This window comes from Colias croceus, chromosome 3, assembly GCF_905220415.1.
Source record: "Colias croceus chromosome 3, ilColCroc2.1".
Taxonomy (NCBI): Eukaryota; Metazoa; Arthropoda; class Insecta; order Lepidoptera; family Pieridae; genus Colias; species Colias croceus.
In genome coordinates this window covers 10,945,459-10,969,158 of record NC_059539.1, presented here as the reverse complement: position 1 = coordinate 10,969,158, position 23,700 = coordinate 10,945,459, and the positions used below count along the sequence as shown (strand labels likewise).

The following is a 23,700-nucleotide window of genomic DNA, read 5'->3' as shown; positions in this document are numbered from 1 at the left end:
TTTCTCGGGTATCAAAATATCTCCATAACAAATTTCATGCAAATTGGTTCAGTAGTTTAGGTGTGATTGAGTAACAGACAGACAGACAGAGTTACTTTCGCATTTATAATATTATAGTATAGTATATAGTATATGGATGAATATGTACCTATTGATGACAAAATCAAAAGCGTAATCTATTCATCTAGCTATCTAAACATTTAATCAAGCAGAGCAAACGCACCTCACAAAAGCAACAAATCAAACCACATTCCAGAACGCTGGAATAACCCCCTCTATTACGGACCCTATTAGAGCCGAGCTAATTAATATTGAAACAGTCGAAGAATGTCATCCGAAATTTAAGCAAGTGCAGAGTTCTGGCAATTTCATAAGTTGGAAGTTACCAGAATGCCGGCACAAAGTTGCCGCTCTGCTGCACTCGTCCTTCTGTTTGTTTAACGATCCATCTGCCGATTATATTCTGGCAAGCATCATCTGCAAAGTTTCGCCTGTTTTTGTATATCGCCGTCGAAGTTAGAGGCTATTAATAACTCCGTTGCAGTTTTCGGGCGTTTGGTTTTGGACTTTATAGGTCGGGGTGGGCGGTTAAAGTCTACGTTTTATAAAGGTCTTTTGTATATTAAGTAACTGACAATAATGATAGTATCGTTGATAACTGATAACTATACTCCATAATATGATTGTAGGGTTAAGATTTTGAAGAGAAAACTTCTTTAGCGGCGTTGGGTACAAAATCTTAAACTCGCGTCAGGACACGTGGCCTGATCGAAAAAGCGTAAGACGGACTTTTTTTTAGCCCTTAAATTCCATGCGTAAGACGGATACCATTCCAAAATATCAAACATGCTGAACGTTAATAATCAAGTTTTCACTTCTGCCGGCACTCCCGGAGTGCAACCCGTCTTTTTTTTCTTAAAATCCGTACTGGATTGATTAAGGGAAACATCTAGCATTATTATATTTGATTTATTAATTTTATCTTCAATACTAATAAATCGGTAAAAAATATATAGGTGTGTGTATTTTACTCGACAGTAATTATTACAATATAAATGTATTTTATGACTTCCTGCTCTTTAACTATATCGTCCACTGTAAAAGAAAACGTTACGTTCTTTTAAGTATCAAAATAATAATATTATTTATTCCTTATAACATAAATTAACCTCTCGCAGACGTAATTATGCGCTCGATAAGCTTAACCCGTAATTGGATCACTAAATTATAGTGCAGCGAGCGTATTTTTATTCAAATGGCATGTTTTATGATATTAGCGTTTATTATATTTTTATTGCCCGCTGCGGTGTTGGTTTCATTTCAAAATCCAGATGTTATACCATTTCTTCCAACATTACCGGATTATGACGTGTGCAATCAAGAAGTTGGGTTTTATATTTCCTTTCTTGATTTCTTGTTTTAGTTTTATTTGGTGTATTAATGTAAATATAATTTTTAAGCTGTGTGTGTTATTATCATTTTATTATATTTATTTCTGTGTTATTATTATTTCGAATTTGCGAAATATGGTTTAGGATAGGTTAGCCTTAATCGTATTAAGATATAAAATTTCTACGAGATTTACCGTTTAATATTAAGCGTTTCATATCCGTACTCTCCCAATACATCGGTTTAACATACTTTCAATGTTTAAAAAAATCTAGAAAACAAAATTTAGAACGAATCCATCTATGTATTTAATCAATTTGACTTCTTCTACAAGAAGTACTTTTGTAAGACTTTTGTCATAAGATAAGCAAAGAACTTACTCATCAATCACGTAACATTATTACATAGAACCTAATTGTGATAACCTACAAGCACTTATAAAACTCCCAATTCCAGCATCAGAAACATCTCTCGGCGCGGGTGCCGCGGGCGCTGCCGGTGCGACCGTCATCGGCGCGGGGGCAGCGCTCGCACTCGCGGTGGCCGCGTGGCGGGCAGCGCGCCGGCGGCGGGCGCCGAGGAAGGCCCCGCCGTCTGCGCAACTTGATAAGCCAGTTGAGCATGATGACGCGGAGCCTGATCTTATACCTAATAATTATTGTGAGTATTGTACTAATAAGATTCTTTAAATGAAGACTAGATTTTTATGATTGTTTGGGAAGCATGACAGGGGATGAGGTGAATAATGTTATATTAAGGTTTTGATTTGTAAATATAGATGCTACTAGTGTTCAGTATGTGAGATTATTTTTTGTATCTTAACTTTTTAATGCAACTATTTTAATCTCTATTTATATGCATTGTTTTAAAGAAGCTTGTTCAGGTTTTAATGTTACGTTGTGACAAAAAAATCAACGTAGGTAATAGTAATACATAGTTTCAGTTAAGAAGTAGGTACCTAAGTTAAACGTAAAAACGTTTAATTCATTTCAATTCACTTCTTGACGTTACAAGAAATTATGATGTCTAAAAGTTACATTATAATATTTTATTATGTAACTTTGAGACATATAATATAATAATATTAGATTTCATTTCAACAAAATGTATTACATTCAAAAGTAATATGTTTTTATGTTATTCAAGAAATCCTTATAGATTAATCTGCTAAAACATGAAAATGAAAAAATTCATCTCACTATCAAAAACAATTCCTAAATACCACGAACATAATAAAACCCTAAGATTGGTGTACGTTCAAATTACGCAAACGATATTAAACAAAGATTTGTCGCGGATATATTCTGAAAATAATTCGCTAACACCGCGACAGCCAATTTCATCATACACATTGGGATTGAATCAGAATAAGAATACATAAAATAAACACAGTTCAAGGAATGTGAACGAAATCCGAGGGAATAGGTATTATCCCGGACATAGACCGCGCTAACATAATTTACTATGATAGCAAGCGTAAAAAATAAAAGTGTTCAGAATAGACTTTACCGTATTATACCATCGGATAAAGGCTTAACGGGTATGTAACTTTTAGTTAGTGTTTTCTGGTTCTTTAATTTGTCGAGATTACCTTTTTTATTAAAACCAAAATAGCATTATTATTACCTAAATTTGATTTATAATGTGATGATTGATTTATAAATCATTATAATTTGTGATGATAAGCTATTTAATGACAACCGATTTTCGATTCAACTGCAGTTAGAGATTAAGAAAAGAGAGAAAATTATTATTTATCCATACGTATGACGTTCAATATGATACAAGAAGTCAAATAGAGGAAAAAACCGAATGAACTTTATTGTGGGTAAAGGGAGAATTGTGTAAAGTATAGTATTTTCACACTTAAATACGCTTAATTTCAGTAAAATACTAGTTTTTATTACTTAAATTAATTAAAAGCAGAATTTTCACCGGTAAACGCATTTTTACCTGAGTGACGTCAATAGGACTGGCTAGTGGATCATAATTCAATATGGCCGAAATTAAAACTTGACTAGTCGCCTATCAAAATTCAACTATATTATTTTTCAAACGAAAATATAGTTCAAAAATTTGAAGCCATATAGCTGTCTGTCGCTACTATTGTTTTAATAAAGGTTTTCAAAAAAAAATTACGCCCATAAAATGCTTTGAAACGAGCCTTGAAAATTCGGACAGAAAATCCGTGCTGGCTAACATAAAAATGTGGTCCTATCGTGTTGTGTCATGAAATACGGGAACGTCTAAAAATATGCGATATTATTATAATTTTTTGCATTAAGATAAGGATCGAAATTTATTGTTCTATAAGATACACTTTTTGTACGACCCAAGGGGTCTTATCAAACATTCTGAGACTTTGAGAATTTAAGTCTAACATTAGAAATATCTCGTAGTATTGTTTTTATTATTTAAGTTATGAAACTTAATTATCGTTACACCGAAAGTTCGTGGTTTCATTTTACTGAAAATAACAAACATTCCATGTCAAATAAAGAATATAAGTTTTTTTTGGACTTGACCAACTTGGCTATAAACTTACTGATGATTCATAATTGGTGATGTTTTTATTTTAATATTCACATATGACGCAAACGAACACTAAAAATTCGTCCTCCACAAAAAGATAAACACAACGAAGTAACAATCCCAAGAACAAAATCGTGCCAAACGTAGCATCGTATTTTGTCAAGCATGCACTATAAGTTGTTAAGCCAATTTATACTCGTACGTAAGGGATATAAACAGAGGGTATTAAAGATTTAAATAGAGGATACGTGGAGCTGTCGAGTTCTCTTTGCAGTTTAGAGCATTATTCTTTCAACGGGCGACTGAGAATGGCGAAGATAGTTTCTGTATTTACTAGATATAGGGTTGTCACGGCTATTTGGGAAACTTTTCGGATATTAAACTGCAGTGAGCCAGCCCTAAGGTAACGTGTAAAATTAAATTTAAAAGAAATCCCAAAAATAATTTCACTAATATTTCAACTGTTGTCGTAAGGTATTAAAATAATCAAAAACTATGATAACCAAGATATTCTGTAAGCTCCATCTATCTTTACAGCAAACTAACTTTATTAACATTTTCATGTGGAAGTTGGATTTATTTTAACATTAATTGTAATAGTAAGCTTTTATATTTTATTTTCATTAGCTTGCTTGTAAACTTGTAAATTGTCTCTACTAGAGTTGGTAATAAGGTCCCGAATTAAAAGAATAATTATTAAACAAAAACGCATGTCGCGACACGTAGATATATGAACACGGGTCGTATAGGCACAAATTGATAAAATGTTTTAAGCTTGGTTTCGTGTAAATAAAATATTCACGCGTAAACTGTGAAAACAAAAGTTGTTTAATATTCTATTAAGGAAAGGTAGACCTTTTTGGTAAAACATTTGTACGTGTTTGTTAGAAAATTTGTCCCTTTCACAAGTTACGTTCATTTATAATCCAAATCACAATTTCATCCACATGGCTTCGTATTTGATAATACAGACCGACTCCTGATAAGTTTTATTAAAGCACTTTACATGTCGACCGAAAACGTCTGATATTTTTTTTTGTAAACTCGAGATTTTTTATAAAACTTTTATAAATAAAGGGGAGGGAAAAGATTCTACGAAGGTTTGTATGTTTATTTATTTGTTACTCTTTCACGCAAAACTGCTGAATTGATTTTCATTAAATTTGACACACATAGAGAATAACTTGGATTGGATTAACACATAGGATAGTTTTATCCTGGCAATACCACAGGAACGTGAACTATACGGATTTTTCTTTAAAACGCGGGCGAAGACGCGGGCGGAAAGGTAGTTATAAATATATCAATATTATATTTATGAATTAATTTTAATTCGTATATAAGTTAAATGATATAAATAATACGTAAACGTTAAAATTTAAGCCGTTGAGATTAACATTATTTAAAAGCCATTGACATTGATGTTAACATTTAATTAAATTGAATGTCCCGCATAGGCAATTCGCCAGGCTGTTATTTCTTGAATTGTTTTTGAAGATCGTGTCTTATAAAATCGTTTTTTCGAGAGACAGAATCATATAAACATACACAAGATAAATAAATCAGTCAAACAAAAAAAAATCGATAAAAGTCAACTACTAAAACCAGAATAAGAAAGTTCGCGTCATTAATTTAATGAAAGTATCGGGAACCACTGGTCCGATTTGAAAACTTTTTTCGGTGTTAGATAGCCTATTTATCAAGGAAGGTATATATCATCAGCCTAAGACCAACAGGAGCGGAGCAATGCGGGTGAAACCGCAGGGCACAGCTAGTGAGAAATAAATTCATACTAAAAGACCTCTCGGATTTGGCTTATGCATTAAACTACAATAGCAGGAAACTAACTAGTCAGAGTTCAATTTTAAGGGTTGGAAAATAATCCTACAATGTATAAATCAACTAATAAAATACAAAAGAAAAACCCATATAACAACGAATTACAAGTTCCATCCGCCTCTACCCACAAGAGGAAACGGGGCTTAACTCCAGCATTATCTTTGAGTCGTAAAAATCGAACGGCCATCGCAATCGGCTAAAATACATTTCCTTTTAAAAATAAAATTTCAGGCCGCGCCAATCCTAACCGGTATCCCCTTTCAAATATTCATATTATGACCGATGAAAGCCAGCAACATTTTTTGAGAAATTATTTGTGGGATTGAAAACAAACGCCTCGGGCACTTTTATAGTGAAATATTTTTTGCGTTTTTTAATGAATAAGTGAAACGCAATGGGAAAAAATATCGCGTCAGCAAAGTGTCGCTTCCTTGTAGTGCGATATTAAAAAAATATACAAATAGTCAGTATTTATAATAATTCAACTTTTTGTGTCTTTTGTGAGTTCATTGGTATTTTTGTGCATAATAATAACCCTTTCGTAAATGCGTTTTGACTAGTTTCCGAAATAGGTAGACGAGGATGAAATTCAGCAGTATAATTATTATTATTAAAATTACTAGTAGGTATGTATTCTAAATAAATAATTTACATGCTTATAGTAGATATAGGATAGACAAATAACGAAACAAACAATTAATCCAATTTACGTTAATTCTATTGAAATGTTTGCATCACAAAACAGTAAAGTGCTTTCAATAAAACATAAACCAATTTTGTCGTAGAAATTTATTAAACTGTCATTATTTTTTAACAAATAACTAAAATGCTTTCAAATGGTCTAAACACAAATAAAAAGTTGAATGGAAGGCACTGGTTTAAAAAATATAAACATCAAAATCGGTTCACGTGGTCTAAATTTCTTAGATAACAATCCCAAAAAAGAAAACAGTTGAGAACCTCCTTTTTTGCAGTCGGTTGAAAATAGTAGGACCTGCATACCATTTCAGAGTCAAAACTAAAATAGTATATAACGATAATAACATTGAGCATATTATTCAAGTTTTAATGTGTCTGTTAACGGGAAGTTATCGAATGCGGTCTTTATCGTTTCCCACTTTACGAACTGTGGAGCCTGTAATCTCTTTAGATACCTGTCTTTTGTTATGTTATCGTTAAATGGATCAAATAAGAATAGACATACAATTCTCATGAATGTCGGTATCATGTATGAAATTACTGAAATGGACAATTTTTTTTTGCAAAATTATTATATTAATATGTAAATATGAGCTTTTCATAACAATTAATGGTAACGACGTAGACTAGAAAGATTTTACAACTTAAAACACATACCTACGTTGAAAATAAAACTTTAATTTAACAGGATATGTCTTGTTAATTACGTTATTTATACAAAAAGCCTTTGAAATCAATTCCAAAGTGCTTTATGTCTTAAAATTAAATATAAAACATACTAAAACGTTTTTCGTACAATTAAATGTTTTGGTATTTGCTTCCCCATTATTAGTTCTCACGTTTCGTTTTTCCACGAAGGATATTCTCTGTTTCAAGTAACAATTGATCAATTAGCTTTATTGAGATTGATTTCAATACAAACAATAGAATAAAATACATTCTAGGAATACATTATACATTTCAATTCAAAGTCTAATTTATAGCTAATATAAACATACTCTCTATATAAATTCAGTTGAGTTTTAATTAATCTCTTATTGGAATTTTAGTAAAGTATCCTGAATTTGCTAACAGCTACACACTCATTAAAATTTCCTAGGAACTTGTACTCTACAAAAACACTTCACGAAACTTACTTTATTAATAAGATATTTTTTTTATTTCCTAATCTATTAAGTTTATAAGACTATGACAGTGAATCTGTTATGAATCTGTTTCCTTTTTAAATATCTTGGTATTTATACGGAGTGATAAAATCTATATTATAATGTCGGGCAAGTGCGTATCAAGTGCGTAGCGTAGCAGAAAGGCCACGATTTATTGATAAATATAGTCGCTGAGTCGCTACGTTTTGATTTGTTTCTTTACGTAAATTTTGTACAAACGATAGACATAAGAATATTGAACACGTCTAAAACAAAGATAATAAGATATTTAGAAAATATATTATTTTATCTTTTTCCTTCTGTTCTTTTCAATTTGTCTAAATAATATAAAATGTCCCTTTTTAACATTTTGCGACTCCTTTTTTAATTATAGGTGATGGATTATATCAAACGGCTTTTAGCAACCAGCCACCCTTTTTACATCAAAATTTCATTTTAATTTAATCTTTTCGTTTCAATGTTTATATTGTATTGTATAATATTGAAGTGTATTAAAAGCACATATTTTTGAAAACACACTTGTTTGATCTAAGTTTAATGCGAATAATACCTACTGTAATAATAAATGGATCCACATTTTGCAAGAGGGCTACGCAAAGCTAAGTGCTAAATTTGCAGCTTTTTGAAATTTGAATGAGTACAACAAAAGAGTTCGAATAGGAATATAGCGAAGCACAATATTGTATTGTGTATACGTAGGTATCTACCGTCTAATGGCCATTGCATTCTTATTCCAACCGCAGTAGTTCCTAGAAGTTAAATAAATTGATTTTCCAAATGACTGCTTAGAAACAATGCATATTAGCGTGCATTTTTCTTCCAACCCTTTCTTTGTAAATGTCGCTTCAGCTACATTTTAAGAAAGAATTAATAAAGGAATGAAAAGCGTTTCATCCATCATAAAAAGGGTTAGTATGAAAGAGATCAATAACTAGCTATAGATAAGGCTGCCCTTTGTGCATATATTTCTGTTTTTTTTTTATGTATGAAAGTTTTATTTGCCTCTCTAATAATTCTGTTAACTCTAATACGAAAATAAACGAAACACACTCTTACTCCACGTCAAGCGCGTCAAACTTCAAGAAAATATAGCCCTAATTAAAATCAATGTACGTCATACAATAATTTGTCAATCATCGACGGGTGGCCGTTCACGCGACTGTAAGTGAAAAGAGGTGTGGCGTGCGGCACGCGACACGCGGTCGCGGGTTCGGCAACGGGACGAGCGGATTGGTTGATTAATTTATTGAACAAGTGAATGAATGACTATACTATTCTTTATTGTGTATACAACACAGCCAAGAGAAGTCAGCCTTTTGTGTCCTGTCAGACAAATACATTTTGTTTTGTAAGTTCCCACTGGGATCAAAAAACTCTTCAATTCAATGCTCAGTGCTCACGCTACAGCAAAAACATAATGAGAAAAGTATAAACAGGATTTTTTGTACTATTTGTTGCGATTTTAATATTTCCTCATTAAATCGGATACATTTAGAAGTTACGATCCAATAGTATCAGTTACAACATACATGTAACAAGGCGTCTCATTTTACAGCCGCGGCCGGTACCAAAAAAATAAAAATATTGCATGTCCTTCGATAAACGCTTATTTTAGAGCCACAACGTACTAACGATGCGCGATAATTAAACGCTAAAGTGCATCTCCGGTGCTCACTCGCTGCCAGCAAACCGCTCGATCGATGAATAAACGTTCAACCTTCTTACAAACACATTAACCGATTATTTTTCTAAAGAAATAGCGAGTTTTAACAGTATCGAGTAGGCTACGGCTATGATTTTACGAAAATGACGTCATAATTTAAGCGATTCGTTAAATAGAGAGAGGTAGCTTAAGAACAAAATATGTGTCTTATTTCTTGCGTGTTTGGTTTATCAACAGTAACCACGAAAGTCTTTAAAATCTTTATATAGCTGTTCTTTATTAAAAAAGGAGACCTGCGTTATAACTTCTTACATAATAATAATATCACGTAGCTATTTTGCACAACGCTAATTGTAAAAAAAGTTTCGTTTGTCTTTTACATTAAATATCAATAAACATATTATAAAATTTAGTTTTCAAATTATTAATTTCCCATAAATAATTATGCGACGAATACACTGAATTATTTGCAAAATCATTCTCCAATCTAAATGATATTACAAAAGCTTTTCCGTGAAATTTCACATGTGTTCATTTATTTTAAGTCAACATACATTTTAATTAAAATGGCATGCCATTATCAGGATATTTATCTATCGATATCGCAAAAACGAGTTAACAATTAAAGAGGCCTGTAAATCAAATTAATGTTGGGGGAGTGTCCAACGTATTGGGATTTTACCGATATTCTTACTTTTATGTTTTTAAAGCGTAAATTACAATATTGTTGGTATTTAAAACATGACACACACTACACAGTACTATTTATTATAGAGATGACTCTTATCATCTATTCTATTCAAAATCCTGGTTGGGTATAAGACCCAACGACGGCGACACATTCCATTTTTTTCTTCATCTTTAATTCTTTATGCGTGGATCCGAGAGTTGTAGAGGGTACTAAGTAGTTCAGTAGCCGGCGTAATTAAAATGAAAAAAGTTCTGCTTTTAGAGCACAGAAGGAATATCAACTAAGTACCAGCAACAAAAATGTGAAAAATATCTTCCTATAACAACTAAAATACGAAACTTTTACGCACGATCCCAGCGTATACTTAATGTATTGTCTACGAAAAATGAAAGAAAAAAAATGTGATTGTTTTTAAAGCATTTTAAAAATCTAGTCGAACTCAGTTGAATGGAATATACTTAATTAGTCCTTTATCACTCCAACGAACAGATGAAATCCAGAGTCCTGTAAAATGATTATAATTGTCACATTCTGTGGGACAATTGTAATTTCCCAGGCCAAATCCGCCTTTTCAACTGACGCTTTTAAATTCCCTTTATTATAATGCGTGGGTTGAAATATATCTGTCATAACTCGGTGTACCCCGCGGACACAGGCTCCAAAATATAAATGAAAAAATCGTCCTACTTACGTGTGACGAATTGCGCGAACGTGGACTAATTTGCAGAAAAAGCAATGAGTGAAAGGAGCCCTCGTTGTAATATTTATATTGGACATGGAAGTCTGAATGAATAATTATTTTTTGTAATTTGTTAGGTTTCTTTGTGAAATTCAAAATACATAACAAAAGGAATGTAAGACTTTCATCATAGCGTTCATTCGCTATGTTAAAAATATATTTTACCACTACACGATTTATTTTTCTAAGAGTAAAACGGATACGTATTATGTATGTCAAACTACAGGAAGTTGAAAAGAAAATCATTCTAAGATCAAAAGTGTTTGTTGTTGAATTTCTTTCAACCAAACAAATAAAACCTAATTGTCATTCTTCTTACTAAAACATAACGCATGCCGCATCAGCATTTAGTATACCAGTTTGGAAACTTAACAACCGTTGAATAAAAGGCCATCTCATATTCATAACGCCGGAGCGGGCTATAAATTGTTCAGTAATGAATGTTCCCGCCAATAAAAACTCCCACATTATATGATACAGGGGGATTTATGGCGACGCATCGCCTCCTGGAAATTTTAACGTTGCCGTGCGAATGACGCGTAATTCGCGGTTTTGGACGCCAAAGTGTGGACTATTATTTGACGCAGAACATGACCAGTGTCTCTTACACTATGCGTGTTTGCCAAATGGTTTTGTGCGGTAAAATATTAGTTTACCAACGGGAAAATTTTATAGGGATTAATAGTGAATGCTGAATGTAGGTTTATAATGTTTAATAGGTAATAACTGGAAATTCAAAAAAAATCAAGTAGGTATATGAACTTCATATTGATCTTCTTTATGAGTCTTTCTGACTTGATGGTTAGATTTATAGTATAAGTGCTAGTAAGACACAGGGTCAGTAGACAAGTCAGTCGCGGCGCCGAATTTCGGCGCCGCGACTGACTTTAACTGTTTACATAGACTTCAAGCCTCTGTACTGACTTCAAATCTGTTTACACAGGGTTTTTTTTCGGGTCAGCACTGATTTGCCTCGAATTTGTAGTCAGTTACTGACCCTGTGTAAATCAGCACTAACATTATAAAATGTTTAAAGGTAATATTTAAAAAGGGCAAAGTGCGTAGCATTAACAATACAATCACAAATACAAAAATTTCCATATAAAACCCTTCACATAATTTAATTAAAACAAATGTTAATTTATTTATACAGCACTGCGACAGCACTAAATCGTATATTTAATCAGAGCCGGAGATAATTAGATAAGCTTGCCGATACAATAGTTTCTATTTCTAAGCCGCGCCGGGCTGATTGGAGGATAAATCCATTGCGACAGGCGTCGAAGGAGTTTATTGAAAAATATTTTCATAAAGCTCGACGCCGACCGTATTCATGAATATTTATGTCGTGTTGAATATTCAGGGACGACACTAGCAATTGAAAACATGCCGGAGGGCTCCGATTGTCGCGTCGCCCGCAACCGCAGTCCGAATCCCGCCAAATATTCCAATACGGAATCAGCATTTAAAAGTCAGCCGATTGATCGCAGATCTTGTCCCCGTTGTGAGCCGTTATCATCTTCATTTGGCAGTTTTTGCGTTACTTCGTTAAAAATTTGCACAAAAAGGTATATGTAATACTTGATTTCGTTGTAACTATACTATCTACGTATCGATAATATCACGACAAAAAAAAATTTAATGTACTATTATTATGTTCACCAATTTTATGCACATACCACAAGCTTAAAGCTTTAACACAAATATAAAAATTAAAATAAAACGTAACGTCGCGTCGGCCGAACTAAATGAATAAACCTATACCAATAAATAATATTTATGTCAGCGTCTTTCATAAATCGCTTCGCTAAAAAGTATATTTGGCAGTGAATCGTGAAACGAAATTGCCCTAAAAATGGCTTCAACGCTATTCCAGTCTGTATCTCGCTGAAAATAATCAAGAAGCCGAAATAATGGCCGGTCATTAGCGAAATAATCTACAATAAAATAGAAAATTATTCCTGCAACGAATCAGGTGGTCGTAGACCGCACGAAGGAGGAAAACAACTAAGACTACAAGAAATAATGAATCGACGCAGCGCAGAGCGGGTAGCTTCACTAATGTGCCCAACTTTATTCAAATTGCTTTCATTAATAGCTCTACTTTGCCGTGCTGTGTGCCTACCGTCATGAATCTTAATTATTTATTTGTTAAACTAGAACAGTTCAAGTGTTGCATCAATATTAAATTTTAATGTTCGCTTTTATTGCGCAATGTGTTTATTACATTATAATATAATATTGTATTTTCATTGTTTTATGTGTAATTTTTAACACTACATAAAATCAAGTGTATGTATAATCCATTTCACATTACATAGTTACATTTTATATTTAAACGAGAATGGTTTTTGATTTCAGACGGATTAGTTGATGTATTTCATGCTAAAGGAAAAAATATTCAATAAGTATTGTTTAAAATATCAGCATCATTTGATTCATCCTTAATATAACGTGAAGACGAGCATTTGCTTTTATCCAATAATAGCTAATCCTCGGAGTGCTCACATAATCCTTCGGCAGCAAAAATCTGTAGCTTCAATTGGAAATTAGATAGGTTCGAGCCTAGTTCTATTACATAGGGTTTCACCTCCCTGATTGCAAAAAGGAAAGTTCTCAAGGGTTTTATCAGAAAGATTGTGAGTGTAATGAAGGAGGGTGTGACGAAGCAGGACTCCAATTAATTATTTGTCACACGCCCCCATTTCCCTGATCAATCAAGGTTTTCCTCTAGCCTAGCAAAGCTTGTTATTTTGGTAGTATTTCATTTTCAAAATTAGTTGCTCGAGGTTATTAATGAATAAATTCGCAGAATTTCTTTCTTTGGGTGACATTTGCCGTAGCAATCATTTATCATACGTAAAAATCGATGTTTTTTCCTAAAAGTTAGTTTTATTTGCTCTTGGTGATAATATTAACAAGATTATTTTACGTAGAAACGTATTTACTTTTTCTTTATAACTGTAGCCATGATTTAAATAATCTTCTTACTTACTTCTTCTACTTACTTTCTACTTCTTACTGCTTCATTGTTTCTGAGAAATTTCGATGAAAATTCAAATCTTGCTTCATCCAAACAGGTTGTTTCAATTTCGTCCAAGTGTCATTAATCTTCGAAGAATTCCACATAAAGCACATGTCACAGTAACAAACGTAGTGTCCAGGAGCAGAAGCTAAATTAGGCTAGGCCAAATGATGCCAGATATTTATGAGAACAACCCTAGATCAAAATGTTCAATTACGTATATCCGAGCTCACAGCTTAATCTGTCGCTTTGGCCTTGCTCGTTAATCAATCTTTTTTCTCCGGGATGGGCAAATCCCGCGTGCTGCAAGGAAACCGGGCAAGATTTATGCAGTCCATTCCGACAGCAAACAGTAATAAATTTGACGGTTAATTGTTGACCGCGGAACTTCATCTGGCCGTTTTAAATGTTAAAAACGCTTCAAGACTGCTGGCTGGCTGGAACGGGAACTAATGAGCGAAACGTTCAGTTTTGTCAGCGGATCTAGTTTTTGCGACGGGGCTTTACTGCTGCAATTTTACTTTTAAATTTTTATTAATTATGGCGCTACGTATCGCCTTAATTTGAACCTATAAACAATTCAGACTTCTGAAGTATGTTTATGGCCAAGAATGTGTTTTCTCGTAGTAAACCTAGACTTCCTAAATATTATTCAACTGATATTATAGTCTAATTTACTTGCTATGGTGTCATGTTTAAAAACAAGTGAAGAAATATAAATTGTCTCTTAAATCTAATTACCCATTGTGCACAAATGCCAAACCGAAATGGCGCGTAATATCTTTGCCTAAGTCCACCTGCTTATCCAATTTATTTTGTTCCCGACAGGTGAAACATCGAGCGCGCCGTGTTTGGCTGTATCGTCTCCAAGCAGATCTGGACCAGTGCCGATTTCCACACCGGTTAGTATGCTATGTTTATTAGATTTTAGTACTAGTTCTTATGGTAATTTAGTTAAAAAGTCTGGAGCTAAATGCTCTCTTAAGTTCGTTCACGTGTTTTCTTGGATATAAATTATTTATTATACTGTTTTAAAAGTTGAGAATATCTTTTTAATTCTAATACCGGTCTGTTTGGTTCAAAGAAATATATTTAAACATGAAAGTTATGGCGATTGGCATAAAATAATGTTTTATCTTCTTGAACATTGGAAGTCAAAAGTAACACTATAAAGAGATTACAATTTTTAACGCCTCTTTCCAACTTGTCTATCGTTAAATAACACTGCAGTACTTGCAATTAGCGACCTAAAAGATACATAGTTGCATCTGTTAATTTCGCTTAGTTTAGTGCAGAGGTAATACAAGGTCTGGCCTGCATTATGGCCGCATTAGCACGGCTATTAACTGTGGCAATGCTACCACTGTCTTGGGCACATTTCCTTGGTAATGTTGCTTGTATGTGTAACTGTGGTTTATGTTTACAAATCTTGTAAGGTGATCTCGGTAATGATATTGGAAATTGTATGTCTTTGAAGTATTTGCACGGACGATGAAATGTAAATTATTTGCATATTCGATGACTTTTTGATGCATTCTTTTGTTGAACTACAATAATTATTAACTACAATTTTAATGAGTCTGCAGTAGCTTTTACTTCAGAGGGATATTATTAATATGAATTAAGATTTTTGATTCATTATTTTTTTTTTAAATAGGTCCCCGTTATTATATTAAATTCTTATAAACAATTATCTATTAAAGATGGAAATAAACAAACCTATCGAAATAAAACATTTCTCATGCAGGCTTTAATAAAATGGAGTGAAATCTCGAAATCGGTCAAGACAGAATAAATAGCGCGTTATATTAAAAACGTAAGAGGATTTGTAAGATCAAAAGGATTATAGGCTCAGTGAAACGTTTTTATCACTCCGTAATAACATTTCATTTTTCGCAATGTCTTGGAGGAAATTGTACCGTAATTGTGAATCCCGAATCAGTACAAAGTTACTAGTGATTTCTATAGGGTCAAAGACTGATCTGGGTCTGTATAGAACTAAATAATTTTGAGGCTAAATGTTTGAGCTTTTACCTTTCAAATAGTACGAAATACAGAGAACAATATTTGTATAAACATAATAAGTTATTTTATCATATAACTTCTTTGAAGAAATTTGAAGTCAAGTTCTTCAATCAAACCAAACCTCCTATTTTCAAAGATTTTAACTTAGTTTCATAATAATAAATAAGTTTTATTCCACTAATTAAAATAAAAGCAACGTCATTAGAATCCAAGTGCTCGCCGCCAAAATTGCAAAAGTACCTATCAGCAAATTTATACTGCGACCGAATTAACCTTCGCGATCAGGCTTTTGACGAGTTCGTATTAAAATTCCTCTCGTTTTGCTTTATCGTTTAGTAACTCGGTTAGCAGTTCTGTTTGATGAGGACTTGCTAAAGTAAATGATTCACAGTACAAATAGCAGAACTTTGACGCGAGGAGGTATGGAGTTTTCTTGTAGGAAATTAGTAACTCGAAATTAGTTTTAAGCTTGAGTGTATGAGTGTTTGTTTGACTTGTTGTGTTATTATTAAATCCAAATTTAATGTGTTTCTTGGTAATTTCGAATTGATGTGATTTTCACAGGTTTCAAAGGTTTATTATTTGTAAGATTTCAGGATACTAATTACTAATTATAATAACTCCAACGATCCATTTTCATTAAATATCGTAATTTAATGAAACTAATGAGTTTCAAATATAAACTTCTTACATTAATCCGATATAAATAAAATAGAGAAATATAATAAACAGAACCCAATAAAAAAACATTTGGTTCAACAAAATTACCTATGCCAACATCTACGTTAGCAAAGACACTCACATTTCTATATTAAATGTTCGCATTCGCGAAGATCTTAAGAGCTCGTATCAAGAATGGGCCGTAAAAAGAAGTTATTGGCCGTCAACCGTAAAGATACCGCGGACTGCCCACTGACGGACTCAATCGTGGTCGTAAAACAAAGACCTATATCAAATGTGGGGTATAACTGACTGCGCATTTTTCAGCCAAATCTAATCTACGCAGAGTGATTGTCTAGGGTTTATAGACTGTTGTCTCGTAAAAACTTAAATTGATCGAATGTCATAGTTGTCCTAGTAGTTGTTTGTACTTTTATGTTAAAGTAATTAAAATTATAAAATGAACGAATACTTTAATGCATTGCAATTACTTTATGGTTCACTGCTAATAATTTATTATTAAATGCAAAAAAAACAAATTGTGTTGAATTTATCCTTCCAAATGTAAAAAAGGTGAAAAGGGATATTATTTTAAACGGGGAGGTATTATACCCTGTGGATTCTACTGTTTTTCTTGGTTTGACACTAGATGAGAAGCTACAATGGGGGGCCCATGTTGCCACCACCGCTGCTAAGCTTAGTTCAGCTGCATATGCAGTTCGAAGAATAAGGCATCTCACCGATGAAGACACGGCTAGATTGGTTTATTTTAGCTACTTTCATAGCATTATGTCCTATGGAATTCTGCTATGGGGCAGGGCTGCAGATATAGAAACTATATTTATATTACAGAAAAGAGCCATACGCTCTATATATAATTTACGTGCTAGGGACTCACTAAGAGATCTCTTTAAGAATACTGGTATCCTCACAGTACCATCACAGTATATATTTAATAATATTTTATATGTACACAAAAACGCAGACTTACACACAAGAGTAGGAGATAGACACCGTTATGGCACAAGGAACCGAAATAAAATTGAAATGCCATTTTACCGGTTAGCTAAAGTTAAAAATTCATTTATGGGCCAAGGTATACTTTTTTACAACAGAATTCCTCATAGTATTAAAGAGTTTAGTAGTGCTAAATTTAAAAATTATGTAAAAAACGTATTAGTTCAGAGAGCCTATTACAGCATTAAGGAATATATGGAAGATAAAAACCCATGGAGGGTTGTCGCGTAAAAACCACAGGACAGTTCTTTGGCATATTATGATATATACGTACAGTTACTTACATATTTTGTAAAATTAAATTGTAATACTGAAATGATTTAAAAGAGCAACTATGGAGTTTCTTGCCGATTCTTCTCCATAGATACTGCTTTCCGAATCGGTGGTAAATGTTAAAAATATGTATTGACGTTTCAAAAGTGCTTCTCGAAGAAGTCTAATTGAATAAATAAATGTTTGAGTTTGAGTTTGAGTTTAAGCAATGTTAATTCTCGAAAGCAGCAAGAAGTATGATTATCACGAGCATATTTTTTACTATTTTTAATAAAGCATCAAAATGTATCTGCATAAAAAGTAGAAATAGTTTGGTCAGATTCCAACTATATTCTAATCCAATCTACGTTATTAAAAGCGAAATCTTATAAATTGGAACACATTTACAGATTCATTCCATAAAGCGATATCAAATGCATAATATATTATCCAGATATTTTCGATTATTTCCGGCTCTTCTTGGACACTACATAAACTTGTGAGGGTCGCGACATAACTCTGGTGCCGAGTGTTCTAAATTCAGGAATGGAACAAGATGTCCAATTGATTTGTGCCTTTAATTTTCAACTGGGTATTTTACACCCGCCTCGCAGATCACGCACGGAATCGCTAAAATGCATCTGTTACGTCGATATCGCATCCATTATTACAATTTTCCAACATATATTAGTGGATATTGCGATTTTATTCCTTGATAGCTTTATCTGCATGCTCCCTTTATTGCACCCATAGTTCAAGTGAACAGTAAATAGTTTTTTACAAAATTAGGCTATTATTAAATAAAGAATGATTTGTGAACGGTAAATTGTTTGTTAAAAGTCAATGATTAATACAACATTAACTAGCTTCGCTCAATTTTTTTTCTAGTCTTGATATTTTATTCTAATAATATTTCCTAAACCTTATTATGAGGAGGATAATATAAGTATTTCAGAAACATGCAGTAATTAATGTAATTACCTTTAACCCACTATTTGCGATACTATCAAATTATTATTGTATCCATACAATAAAACAAAAGAACTATATCAAAGAACTCACATGATCGTTTCATAAGTATCATCGGACGTCTCAAATGGAGCATTAAGCCGGATTCGAGTAAGTGCGATAAATCCACCTGTCTGCTGATTAACCGTGTCGCCTCGACGGCTCGAGGGCGCTTTTTAATTAACGCGATAGTTTTATCAGACTGTTCCTTTGTCCACACCCCTTGAGGTAGAAGTACGACCTGTAAACGAGCGAAATCCGATGATTAATTTGATCCAACTTTCTCATTTAAATTCTAACGTACGGATGGGAGCAAAATTTAGAATTATGATTTTGGATGGGTTACACTCCACGATGCTAGCTAGACTAGAAATTAAAACGTTATTTGGAAAAATGGGCTTACTTTTTTGATAAATGCTTCGGTTTTCTAAAGTAATGTAGGTACATATTTACATGACAGTGAAATTCACATTATTCTCAAGTTAAAATAATTGTAATGCAAACTGGTATAAAAGCTGTTAAATCCATTAAAAATAGAATATATAAGTTGCCAAAGAACATGGAAACTAGCACTACGTCCCACATCTGCCAACAGAATTACAGATGTAATGTAACACGCTGAAAGTTCGCTCGTTTCGTAGCCAAGTGCGGTTGATAAATGATAGTTAAGGTAACTAATTCATTGGCCATTTATCACTGGAACAATGATACCTGCTGTTTCAACATATTTATTTCTGGTTGCAATAATTTTATTTGTAGAACTTTAGCCTCGTTTGTAGAGCAAAAAAGACTAGGGTGTAAAACATTTGAAGTTGTGGGTGTTGACAACAAATTTTTCCCGTAATAACCGATTAGCAACAAATCTACACGCCCAATAAACTTCTTCTACTTACGTAGTAGATGAAGTTCTCTATGAAGATATAACTTCTCCTGCTAGTATCTATTATTAGATACCGTATTGTCTGATATCATAAGAAACATCAAAATATTTCAATAGCACAATAAATTGAAAGTTTTTATGCATTTGTCGCAGCCAATTAACTTAGCTGTTTAAGCCTACCCTCTTTATTAAAATTGTCGTTTAATAAACAAGTCTAAACAGTTGATTGATAGCAGATTTATCACTATTAATTTAAAACTAGCGGTCCGCCCCGGCTTCGCCCGTGGTACATATTTTACATTAAAAAGTAACCTATGTTCTTTCTCTGGGTCTAAAGATTGTCTGTGCCAAATTTCATCAAAATCGGTCCAGTAGTTTATGCGTGAAAACCATACATACATACATACATAATTAAAAAAAACGACGTGTGGCACTCGGGGACTGCCGCGGTAAAGCTATTGCATGCTAACTCAAACTCAAACTCAAACATTCATTTATTCAATTAGACTACTATTTAGTAGCACTTTCGAATCGTCATTACATAGGTAAGTATTTTTAACATTTACCACCGATTCGGAAAGCAGTATCTATGGAGAAGAATCGGCAAGAAACTCCATAGTTGCTCTTTTAACATCATGTCAATATTACAATATATGAAACTTATATCTAACTACATAATATATCATTATATGCCAAAGAACTGCCTTCAAGCCACACCTCCGCCCGTCGGAGTGGGGAGCGTGAGGTTTTTTCGTTACGGAATTTCTCGATTCGGTCCCCGCGCTCAAGACCCGCGATAGAAGCTATGCAATAGCTTAAAACCTTTCCTCTTTATAATATTAGTATAGATGTATCTCTGTCCACAGGCCTGTAACGGCCCCGGAGCATCGTGGACGTGGGGCGCGCGAGCCACGACTCCCGGCGTCACGCTCGGAAGAAGCGCCTCCGCGTCCCTCCGCGTCACACCCGCGACCGACCTCAACGTGGACGCCATTAAGGAGAAGCTGCTAGATAACCGTATACCGGAGTCTTGTGTGTAGAACTGCGAATATACAGCATGATTTACGCTACATCGTGTCGACAAATGAAACAATATTCATGTACATTTCAACCTCCACGTTCAGGCATGAATCACTTCGTACAAAAAGTGTACAATAATTTAGAAATTAAAAATTTTATCGGATTTTAAACGCGATTTATTCAGTATACTATTATCCCGACGTTTCGCACTTTGCGTGGTCACGGGGATACTAAGAATCCGTGAAATCTTTAATTAATTCTAAAAATACTTAGTATACAATAATGTTTGGCCAAATAATTTGGTAATAATTTGGTTTGCCCGGACAGGGCATGATCCGGTCACGACACGGTGTAGCGTAAATCAGCCGTAACTGTACCGTGTAGCCTCAACATCTGGTTAGATCGCGGTTGTCCAGAATATGCTCTGTGACGCAATATGGCCTAACTTCTCTTGTTTCTGGCATTGCTTCCCTTGGATTTGATTATTGATACATGCTTTTTTGTTTTTATGTTGTTTTTTTCTTAGTTTGTCTAGTGAAATTTTATGTAATATTCGAAGCGATTCTTCTGTCTCTTTTAGTTTAATGCGGAATTTAAATAAAGTTGTGTGATCTATATGAATAAGATCAACTTTATTAAAATTGTTACAGAAAGGATTCTCTTGAAAACTTTCTTATTTCCAGTCAATCACATGGAAATTAATGTGGTTTAATGAAATTAATTTTCGAACTAACCATTTAATTAGATTATTATTTTATTTTCTGTGTAAAATGCAACTGATTAAAATGTAACAAAGGAGATATTTCAGAAAGGTACTTTGTACCCCAAAATTTATAACTGCGTTCTACGACAGCCACTAAAACTATGAATCGCTTCAAAATCCATGGAGTCAATAGAATATAGCACGAATAGGTAGTATATTATTGTACCTACTCTTACTAGGTACATAAAAATTAATATATAAAAACCAGACAGAATACAAAAGTTATGTTTCAATATTCAATACATAATATTAAAGAACCACCATATGTTTCCACTATAATATTTACTTAGTGCAAAGCCTGAACAAAATATCTCCTTCAAAATCATTTGCCATATTATTTATTTTCTCTATTTTCATACTCCAAACTTTGTTCAAAGCGTGTCAAATATGATTTGCTCTCCTATAATAAAATAGTAGTTATTGAAAAATTTTCGTCAATAAGCCGAATATCCGATTTTGAAACAACCAATGACTAATTTCATGTCATACAAACGAATCAGAAGTGAAACAGTAAACTTTCAAACAGCTTTAATTAAGTTAAACCGAAAACCAATTTTACGTTTCATTTATCGAGTGCATTTGAACGGCGAATTTGCAATTTTTAATTTTTGCCAATTCACGAAAAATCGGATATTCCGGAACCTTCCTAAGTCGATAGTTCTCTTATACGTTCCGTTACTGTGATGTACATAGTAGGTTGTAAGTGACTGAGTCTTTGCCACTTTTTTACATGTCTACGACTTAGAATAAATGTAAAAGATGATAAATAATTAATTGGACTCGTGTGTGACAGTTGTAAATAATCTAATGGAAAGATCCGGTCTTTGGAACATGGATGTTGTATGTATCTTGTATAGATTTGAATTTCGTATTCGGTTCGACGGTAAAATAACTCGACTCATGTATATAGATGTACTTTTTGTTTGAAAACATATCATTTTTAGAAATGACAAAAAGTAGAATAAAAGAGTGAATTATAGGACATATCACTTATTACATATCCTGTCACACTATCTTTGTGTTCACAAATTACTAAAGTTAATAGGAAATTAATGCATCAGAAAAATGTTTTATTATTTTTGATAAATATTTTAACATTTGCGCTACTATTCCAGAAATTATTCAATGAAGAACTTACTTTTCATATCTCTAATAATAATAATTAACACAATAACGTATGGCTGTTCTGTGTCATTGTTTCAGGATTCACAGAAATTAAGTATTGTGTGGTATTCGGTTTTGTTAAGTTCTTTTCTTTGAAATAATATTATGATATAATTTAAATATGAAACAAATTCTGTTATGTACCTCTAATGCTTACCTATATAAATTTATTAATGTGCCGACGCTAATATTTTGAATGAATATCAACAAAACGATAATGATCATCATAATAAATTATTATATATTGATTATTTCAAATTATTTTATTTATTACTAGTTAGTTGAACACAAAACAAATTGTATCTATCGAACTTATTTTATCATCGAACGATTGGTCTCAGAAACTTAGCTTAGACATAATTTAGGTAGTTATAATTATAAGTGATTTGTTAATATAAAGTTTAAAACTCAAAGAGTTCGCCCTACTGTTATTTATTTTGGACGAGATTAAAGGTTGTCTTGGAAATATTTTGTCTTATTTAAAAACCCTTTTTACCCAATTGAATGACTCGTATTCTGTGATTCCAATAGATCCAGTCTATTTTGGACGTATATAAAATATTCCTGGTCTTTGGAAAATAAAAGCGAAGACAAATGGAAAATATTATGATTGCTGCTTAACCAGCCTAAAGGCCTTCACTTACAAAATTACAACGAGGAAAAGTAAGAAGTAGGCTTACAATCTCTAGTAGTCTCCACTTACAAAAAAAATAACTTGTAAAAATGGCCTTCTACACAAGAAGGTTTCCATAAGAAAACGAGAGTAGAGTAAGTAGTATTTAAAATGAAAATTAAAAAAAGCAGCAATTTCACTGCTCATACCGTATTGATCTTTTATGCAAGATCGAGGTGTAATATTTATCTAAACTAACAAAGAGGAAATATTTGTGTTTTTTTTCATCAATGTTTGTACACACAAACTACCTACTGACTGCACCGATTTCAAAAATTCTTTCACCAACATAAAGCTATATTTTTTTGGCTATATTTATTTCGTATTTTTCCAGGGTGAGACCGAAACGAGCGGCTAGTTCAGATAATAGGCCCAATGCAGTCAAAAATTCATAAAATTACACATAAAACATAGAAACCCACAACTTTAATTCGCAATTTTCATTCTCACAAGTTTTCAACCCAACACTGAATACGAATCGCTACCAAAAAACAA

General features: G+C 33.0%; 1 protein-coding gene across 1 annotated transcript in view; it reads left to right on the top strand.

Annotated features, from left to right (window-relative positions):
• The window catches only part of LOC123706163 (nephrin), a 373,060-nt gene extending 352,218 nt beyond the window's left edge, over positions 1–20,842 (top strand). The window contains exons 15-17 of the mRNA XM_045655331.1: positions 1,846–2,049; positions 14,572–14,645; positions 20,452–20,842. Of these exons, the coding sequence (XP_045511287.1) occupies positions 1,846–2,049; positions 14,572–14,645; positions 20,452–20,625 (452 nt within the window). The 3' untranslated portion in view covers positions 20,626–20,842. The remainder of the gene's footprint in view (positions 1–1,845; positions 2,050–14,571; positions 14,646–20,451) is intronic.
• The last annotated feature ends 2,858 nt before the right edge of the window (positions 20,843–23,700 follow it).